The sequence below is a fragment of the Crinia signifera genome, chromosome 5 (assembly GCF_055691185.1).
Source record: "Crinia signifera chromosome 5, ASM5569118v1, whole genome shotgun sequence".
NCBI classification, from domain to species: Eukaryota; Metazoa; Chordata; class Amphibia; order Anura; family Myobatrachidae; genus Crinia; species Crinia signifera.
In genome coordinates this window covers 93,046,011-93,055,918 of record NC_139221.1, presented here as the reverse complement: position 1 = coordinate 93,055,918, position 9,908 = coordinate 93,046,011, and the positions used below count along the sequence as shown (strand labels likewise).

Here is a 9,908-nt window from a genome sequence, read left to right as displayed (position 1 = left end):
AATGAAGGGCACCACCAATGATAGTTAATTATGCCAAGTGATAACATTGACCGATTATATTCAATAACATAACATTTGTGTCTATGGGGCAGATGTATTAAGCCTTAACAAGAGATAAATGCAAGGGTGATAAAGAGAGATAAATGTCCAGCCAATCGGCTCCTTACAGCCTGTAACATGGCAGTTAAGAGGTGATTGGCTGGACGTTTATCTCTCTTTATCACCCTCGCATTTATCTCTTGTTAAGGCTTAATACATCTGCCCCTATATTAGAATAACTACAAAGAGCAGTGAAATAGCAGTGTTACCGCCATTGTTAGAACAAATTAATAAATTGTTACAAATATTCAAATTTCTTGCAACTCTTTCTGTCTGACTCCCGCGATCATTAAGGGATTCTAGATGATACTATCAAAAGAGTAGCGGATGGGAAATTGTAACTAACCATGAACAAGGTACCCATTTCACTGTGATGAACAACAGTTTACAGGCACAGCTAGGACTAGGAGCCATTACATACACTAGAGCAATAAATAATTATAAAAAAATAACAATAACTTTCTGTTTGTGGGGTAATCTGATAAGATATATAACAGCCATTTATGAATGAGATATCTAGGGCAGAGTGTTATTTGTAAAACATAACTTATCTCTCCCTCTTTCTTTGGTTAATATCATAACATAGTTTTTATTTTAGTTGCTATTTGCTCTGCTGTATACTATAATTGTAATTGATTTATACTGCAATGATTTCATTCACTCATGAAGTGATGCAATATAATGAACACAAGGACAATATACACAGGGCCGGCGCCACCACTAGGAAAATATAGGCATTTGCCTAGGGCGCCGGCCACTGGAGGGTGGCATTGGCTGGTATTCTGCCAATTAGCGTGCGCCGTGCGGCCAGTGTTTTCACAACAGAAGCGCTTCCGCGTAGCCAGGCGGATAGCACTCGTTATTAAATTCTTATTGACTGCAGGGACCCCCCGCTGCCGCAAGCTTTATATACACAGCTGCAGGACAGGTACACCCCCCCCCCCCCGGCACCGGGGCGCCCCCACCCCGACTCGCCTGGGGCGCTCCGGTGCCTTGCACCGGCCCTGAATATACACAATATAATGAACACTAGCAGAACTAGCAAAAATATCTAATTGCAATCCCCTCACATATCTCCATCTCTGACTCATGCTCAGAATGATTACTATGATGTCAACAGTAAACTTGATTTTTAAGTGTTATGATACAGCCAAAATACTGTATTATATCTACTTCCTCCCAATGCTCCTGTTCCATTTTGCGAGGTTTCTGCACACAGAATTGGAAAGTGATTACAGTTGCAAGAAAGCTGTCACATTATAATACAATTCTTCTGGTCATCTATTTGTCACCTCAGGTAATGGCATTTTTCTCTCTGTAATTTGATATATTTGTAACACTGTAAGTGATTTCAGAAGAAGCTTGTGTTTAGTGAGCTGGAACCAACATTGGAAGTTATTTATTAATTGTGCACTACAATATATACACTTGCCATCCACCCTCAGGACATGTCTTCTTATATAGATGTGTCCTCATACATCTCTTGCTGCAGCTGCAGTCATGCCAAACAGTCCATTTGGCACACCAGATCCCAAGACACTCTATTGGTGTTGGCGCTTTTTGTATATCAGTCTAAGTATCTAATGGTGATATCGAAATGAACAGGGGTAATTGCCTCACCTGGGGGATATTCAATTAGCCCCGATAAGGTGGCACATGCCACGGCCTAATAAAGATTTTCCTCAGGCAGTCAAAACCAAATCCCGATGGAAACTTAATTTTCAAGACTTCAATCAGGAGCAACACTTGGGCTACTGTAGCAGAAAATACACAGGTGTCACTAAACCTTTGTATTTTTGGGAGATTTTTTTTTTCGGGTGACCAAATTGGATAGCCCAACAAAAAAACAGAAAAACATCAGATATTTGTCTCCGATGCTCCTTTGAAGCCAATAATCTGCAAACAGAGTGATATAATACATAAGTCATTACTGTTTTCCATGCAAAGTTGTGTTGTGCTTCATATACATTCTCAGCCAAACACAGGTATACAGGTTTTGCCTATAAAATTATTTGGCATAGTCGGTTGCATCTTAGTCGCATTGCATTGCAACTAAGACAGTTTCGACAAAAGAAAAGAGAAGTCTGATCACTAGTACCAGTCCTCTTGAGGCAAGATGTACATTGTGTACTAATTCTGAGGTGCCCGCAGAGGTGCAGAGTGCAAAACTGGACATGGTTCATCACATGAAAGTCCATTCACTTTCTTAGCATTTTGCGTGCTAAACTTTTTAAAACGGAAATGTAAATCTCTGCAAAGCAGAAATATGAGATGCAAAATGATTCCTAAAATTAAAGGTTGAGACCTCAAGAGCATCAACTTTCAGCTGGTACAAAATGTGGTCTTTTCGTTTAGGTAAAATAGTCAAGAAATAGGTGCACATGCTTGTTTTGCTCATTGCAGTAATAGCACAAATAGTGCAAAGTGAAATATAATTTATTTACTAATCCCCAAAATGAGGCATGTTATTGTAACTACTCAGTTTGGACTGGAACATGAAGGGCTCAATTGGGGAAGGCAGTGGTAATGGTACATGTTGAGAGGTGTGGCCTATGTCCAGAGGGGGTGTGGCCAGTCACCACAGAGGTTTGGCTAGCACGGACGGTGTAATGGTTAGCTTTACTGCCTCACAGTGCTTAAGTCATGGGTTTGATTCCCACCATGGACCTAACTGTGCAGAGTTTGTATATTCTCCCCGCACTTGCGTGGGTTCCGTGTACTCTGGTTTCCTTCCACACTCCAAAAATATACTGGTAGAATAATTGGCTTCCAACAAAATTAACCCTAGAATGTCTGTGTGCGTGTACATGTGGTAGGGAATATAGACTGTAAGTCCCACTGGGGCAGGGACTGATGTTCAACTATTCGCTGTAAAGCTTTGCGGAATATGTGTGCGCTATATAAGTAACTGTTAATAAATAAAAAATAATTGTCTAGGCACCTTGATAAATATATATAGTGAATAGAAATACTGTTAGTGCATGCATGATAATGTGCCCTATTAAAAACAGCAATGCACTTTAGAAAATACACAAGACTCATATGCAGTATAAGGTAACATACTTATAATAGAAAAGTGCACAGTCTGGAACCTAATTCCTAAAGGAGGAGTTGGGACTCGGGCAGTGAGTCCCACCAGGGGTTTCCCCTGTACCAATGTGGGCCAGTCCAGCCCAGCATCTACTCCAATCTTCAGGAGAACTTAACTCTGCACAACTTCTTCTTTGTAACTGTAGAGAGCTGAATTTGTTCTGCCTAAACTACTGTATTTAGGTAGACTTTAGTAAATCTCAAGTATGCCACAGTTTACTTCAAATTATTTTGTATATTGGTTGTTCCTTTAGAAACAAAATATTCAATCACAGCTTTACAATATTTTGATATTGTTTATGTCATAAACATCCAATGTATTATAAAAAAAAAACACAGAAACATCAAACTAAAGTTTTAGAATCTTCAAAACCTAATGTGACATTTTATCATACACTTTTACATAGCTAAATATATTGCCCCAAACATGCTAAACTTTAATCAGATTAATATGAGAATTACTGCATTAAAAAAAATATGTTGCGGACTATTTAGGTTACCTGTGATCGCTGTATTTAGGCCTTGTCTTAATTTCTTTTACTATCCCATGTGCAGTCACTTAATAGTTTTGTCATCATTTTGCATTACTTTCTGATTTCCTTGTTTATTAACAAGCCCATACCTTTCTAGCAACAAAGCATTTTTTTAAATGTACTACGTAATTCTGGGCTCCGCAGTGCATAAATTAATGGGTCAATGATTGAATTGCACAATATAAGTGTGCAATTGATGTAAAAGGTTGACATATAACAAGAACAGTAAGGATTATGTGGACAAAATGAAAATAAAAGCAGATGAAGAATAAATGGAGACCAGCAGCAAATAAAAACACCCAATAAAATGGTCAATGTGATAGCTCCTTTCATATTTGTCCGATGCTGCGCAGAATTCCATTGGCCAGAGAGTGAAGCTATTTTTTTGGCATGCGATTGAGCCAGAAGAAACATATGGATGTAAAGGCAAACTATAAACACTAATAACAAAAGAAACATAACAGTAAAACACAAAATTGTTATGGTGTCATGAAAACAGATAACTATGCCTATTCCACATCCACCGCAACATATCCAGATGGCAGCCAAAATAATCCAAGCTCTTCTGAGGGTCATGATGTTATGATAACGCAGGGCATAGAAGATGGTAATATATCTATCTGCGGCTATAGCAGACAGGCTAAATATCGATCCAAGTAGAGACAATACAAAGAACCAATCCATAACATCATCTATCTTTTTCTCATATATGCCCTGTTTTTGAAGATGACCGAGTCTAATCAAAATCATCATGATGTTTTCCAGAATTTTGTACACACTCGCCAGGATATCAGACATGGCTAAACTGCATATGAAATAGTACATAGGCAAGTGCAGTTTCTTGTTTTTGATCACGGCAGAAAGGACAAAAACATTTTCCAAAATGCCAACAGCTGAAATAGCAAAGAATATTTCTTCTGGGATATTGATAGCTAAGCACGTTGTAAGATTTGAAGACACTGGTGCTATATTTGAGTAATTAACACTTTGATCCATCATTTCTGCGGATACTTCCATCTTCATTTTGTTGTCTTGATATGTTAGCTTCCAATAGTCTTGTATTAAATGAATGTATTTTAAACTGCAAAAACAATACAAAAAAGTATAAGTAAGAAAATAATAAGTACCTTTTCTATTTATATAACAGCACAGGGCTCTGCAGGAAAGGATAAATGGTACAGTTCTAATAGGTTTAAAGGATCACCTACAATTGCAAGTCCTAGTTATTGGTGAACAGAAACATACAGTAATTACATAAAACACTCTTTTAAAGATAATGAATAGCAATGGTTAATGGGTCTAGGAATACAGGAGACCGCATTCAGTCATAACAATAACATGACAAATACAGTATACTATGCTTTTAATATAGTAAAGTAATATAACTAGTCAAACATCACATGAAAGATAAAGAAAAATGTATATGCTCTAAAAAAAAAAATGAAGGGGAAGATGGCAAAAGCTTGTCACACATCCAGTGATGTCACACCACAGCCATCCGTGACACTCTTGGTCACGTCTGGCACTTCTACATCTGCATTTTCCTCCTGGCAGTTCCTCTGGTTGCCAAAAAGAGCAGCCACTGTCTTGGATTCACCGTCTTCATGACTACGCCATCCAACAGCTTGTGAAAATTTTATGTGGACCCAGTAGCGCACGCAGGGGGAGTTTCTGAGTACCCAGAACCCCCCCCCCAGGAGTCTAAGGGCCCCAGGCTGAAATCTGAGGGTCCCCTCTTTCCATAGGTAAAAGAATTTTAAAAATCGGCCCTTAGGAACCGGAAATATTTGACTTCAAATCAGTGATCCCCATCCAATCCTGTTAATTGCTCTTCTCAGTCAAATATTTCAGGTTTTTTCTGACTTAGAGTTTTTCTGAGGGTATATTCCAAAAGCTGTGACTCTGCTCCTTTGATGGACATTAGAAGCTTGTCTCTACTCTTCCCATAACCAGAGATATCAGCCTTCAAGCAGCTGGTTACTGCTCCGTCCCCAATAACATTTGGTAGGTGGGATTCTCTAGTTTTTAATTCCATTAAAATCTAAGAAATCTATTTCCGGGAACTGGAGATATCTGCAGTCAAGCAAGCTGTCCTCCCACCAGAAAATTATGAATAATAAGCCCATTCCACTATACACCCCTCCTCTGAGTATTAAACATCCTCTACCACTCTGGAAGTTATGTATCAGGGCCCCTTCATTCAGCCCAATGCCCTCTTCTCCCACCTCATCTCCCACCATCTGTGCAGTAAAGGGGTAATTAGTGCAAATTACTAATCCAGGCCCTACAGTACATGCTGAGCGGTTGATATAATACCTCCTACCACCTGTGGGACATCAAAGCTTTCCCCACCCCTACCGCTGGAGGATCGGTAGGGGCCCCAATACATTGTTAGGCTCAGGGGCCTACACTGCTGTTGATGCCCCTGTATGTATATATATATATATATATATATATATATATATATATATATGTATGTATATATATATATATATATATATATTTTTTTTTTTTTATATACAATCTATCTATAATACTTTAACTGACCCGGCATATACTGGGTCACCTAAGTGTCCATCTCCGTGCTTTGCTCCGCCCCTCTGGAAACCCCCTTCTAAAAATCCTGCATTTGCCACTGGGAACTGCAACATGTCCTCAAAGATAATGCAGTGAGCACATTCCCCTTCCACACTGGAACAGTGAGAACATATGCAGTGGTCAGAATAATATATATCTGTTGAAAACCCCAAAAAGATTTGACATGTGACATGGGCTTGAATTATGATTTTCTTTTTAAATGTGAGGATACTGTATGGCTTCCTAAGCCTTTTTAATATTACAGTATATATATATATTCAGCAAGTCTAATTTTCAGGCATCTGCTAGTTTTCCTTATATTAATCTGCATTGTTCTTGGAATTACATGATATAAATTCCCTTATTTTTTGTTACTTACTTGGAACTTTGAAAATGCCACATTAGAACATAACAAATATACATGTAATGAGGGTTAAAATGTAGTTTTATTAGGTCTTTATTAAGGTAGACAATTGAGTTAATAGAAAACAATAAGTGAATAACAAATAGATTAATTAATCAATTGTCAGATTAGTAGTTGAGAGGCAAGATTTGCAGGTCCATATATGTGAAGGGTATGCCAGCGTGCACGGACGTACGCTCACTCTCACGAGCGGTGACATAAGCTGAGTTTTCCATTGAAAACAATAGGGACCCGTCCGTGCAAACTGGCGTACGCTCAGATCTCCGCAAGAAGGCGGTGGTGAGACGGAGGAAAGACGGCCGTAGACGGCGCCGTACGCTCAGTTGTACGCCTGTTGTAGGAGTGCAAGGGCTGGGCCGTCCGCGTACGTTGCCGTACGCTCATTTGTACGGCACTCCCCTTCTACGGTATTTCTGGCCGTACGTAAGCGGCTGATTTGTGGGTGGACTTAACCCTAACGGCCGCGTACGGCTGGCGTGCGGTAATGGCGAACGTACGCACGTTTGGCCGCTCCGATCAGAATAATGCCCACAGTATCTAAGGCACTGTGATCTATGGGGCATCTCTAAGTCTGCCTATAACAAAATTAAAATGATGTCTCTGAGAGAAGCATCCTTGTAGACACCAGCTCCACACTTTCATCTGAAAGGCTGGAAACTGGATATTTAAGTCTGGATTGGGGAGGGGTGGGACAGTAGGGTGCTGAGAAACCTTGAACCGGCCCAGCACACCGCTCATGTTTACATTGTGTGGGTGGTGTACAGTATGTGCCTATATGGGCAGTATCTTTTCTGTGGTCAGTGTGGGCACACTAGGGGGGTTATTCTGGTCCATTCGCACGGACCAGAACATTAGCACGGGGACCAATGGTGGACGTATGCGCATGCGGAGGGTAATTTCTGCATGTGCATATGCTGGGTGCATGCGGCCATGGCGAAAACAGAATTCACCAGGTGCACACATGCAAGGCTACGGCCAGGGGGCGTGGGGCGTCTGCAGATAGTTGCGCCCATGGTAATTGGGCCATGACGTTAGTGCAGAGGGCAGGCAGCTGACATCACTGGATAAATTGTGTATATACAATGAGGGTCTATACAGTATGTTAAAAAAACGTTCACTGAGAGCACTCAGGAAGAGAACCTTCCAGTATATACCAGTATAAGAATATTGCAAATCCTGCCAAAGAGAACAAATTAGCCAGACCAAACACAACCAATACTGAAGTTAATTGGTCTAACTAATACCAATATTCCATGTGTGAGATTATTATTTTTGGCCAGAATCACAGTACATAAAAGATTAAAACATACCTGGCCTGGAGCCCTCACTATACAGTACACTGACATAGTATTCAAAGTGCTGGAGCTAATGAAGCCATAATACACCCATGACAGATGTATTATGCATACAGTTTGTGGCAATCTGTAATATGGTTTGAAATGAGAAACCTCGGTCTCATGAAAAGTGCTGTATAAGGGGCAATATGGAATGAAGGCATCCTTGCTGGATACTTAATCGTTTGTGATTGGAGCACTCCACTAGTACCCAGTAATATAACAACGCTGCCCGCTGACTGACCAGTGGTGCCAATGTTACTACAGTAACATTATGAGTCCAGCCGGAGATCTTTGTATTCAGAGGCTCACAGGGGTAAATGTAAGATAAAGATACAATTCTTCTTATCATTTATCTAGCACCTTCTAAAGAATAATAGCTAGAATCTGATTGGTTGCAATGGGCAAACATCTCTCACTTCTAAAAACTCACATGTTGGTAAATTTACCCCCCAGTATCTCTATTCCGCCTGTGAGTGACACACTGCAAAAAAAACTGTGTCTATATGATTTTTAATCCTGGATATGACAGAGGCAGAACTTGTGAGTGTTGGGCATAGGCGCAAAATTATACTTTGGGCCCCACTCCACTGATCCACCCCAAGTTCGTATTATACCACATGTCAGTGGATGAAAGGCAGAAGCAGGGAGTGGCATAGAGTGAGAAGAGGAGGGTAACAGGGAGAGCCAGTGGTAGGCAAGAAGAGTGTGACAGTACAATCACACAGTCTTGCACAAAGTCCTATGCTGTGTAGAGACCAGGGGGATGTAACTTGATGGGGTCAGGTGAAAAAATTGTGGTACTTCACAAAATCTTGTCTTCCTGTCCTCCAGGGAGGGCTCATGTCCTGTCCTAAGATGGCCATCAAGTTCACTATTGAGAATGTGTAAGGAGCCATCTGATTAACTGTATAATACTATGTAGTGACATGGTGGAAGATAGAAGTCTCCTTCTTAGATCCTTAGAGAGTCCTGGTTAACTCATAAAGCTCAAGCCATAAAGCTCAAGATGGCTGTGCAGTGGCCCAGGGGAAAACTCATTGCTGCTTTGGGCAGCAGTGGGCCCCTTATACCCCAGGAGCCCAGGTGCAATGCATTTACTTCACCAATGGTAGTTCCACCTCTAAATTTAACCAGGCTAAAGGACATTTGACATCACAACCACATGAAACAGGACAGTAGGTTGAGGAGCAAATCAGCCTCACAGGCTCAGTGGCTCACTTTGTTTGCCACCAGGCTACTGAAGGGAACAGATTTTGAGGTGGATAGTGAAACTGGTAGCCCAACAACCTTGTTTCTTGTCCTGTCATCAAGTGTCATGTGGTTGTGATGTCAGAGGTCCTTTAGTCCACTTGGAGCTAGCATCTACCGCTCTGGCACATGTGCACAGACACTTCCTGGTAACAAGTCAGCTGACACGTTTGTCAACCAGTGAGACTGTTATTTTTTTTCAGAAGTTTAGATTTAGAGTTAGGGCTGTTTCACATGCTCCGGCTGATGCCGGGCGGCGAAACCCTGCATGGCCAAGAAGCCGTGCCATACACAAGTTTACAATGGTCGGGATGGCCACAGCCCAGTAGCTGTTCTTTCCAGTGGTGACATCCGGCTGCAACCAGGTGGCCGGACCGTGACCGCACTGTATGTATGAATGGACACACTCATGTCCATTATTAATAACTGTATGTGTGGCACAGCTTTTGTCCGTGCGGTGTTTCGCCGTCCGGCACGTGTCAAGCAGCCCTTAGGCTATGGATAGGCTGTTGTTAGGGAGGGTCAGGGCTTTTACATCAACATGCCAACAATTTTCAGGCAAATTGTCAACCTTATGATCATGTCCACATTATGACAGTG

At 41.1% G+C, this 9,908-nt stretch overlaps 1 protein-coding gene across 1 annotated transcript; it reads right to left on the bottom strand.

Annotated features, from left to right (window-relative positions):
- Nucleotides 1-3,815: 3,815 nt before the first annotated feature.
- Nucleotides 3,816-4,745, bottom strand: LOC146005718 (adrenocorticotropic hormone receptor-like). Its single transcript, XM_083145145.1, has one exon. The coding sequence runs from the start codon at nt 4,743-4,745 to the stop codon at nt 3,816-3,818; it is 930 nt and encodes a 309-aa protein (XP_083001271.1).
- Between the last annotated feature and the right edge of the window lie 5,163 nt (nt 4,746-9,908).

What these genes read in the sequence shown, in the direction of transcription:
- LOC146005718 (XM_083145145.1), bottom strand. Translation starts at nt 4,745, where the DNA reads ATGAAGATGGAAGTATCCGCAGAAATGATGGATCAAAGTGTTAATTAC.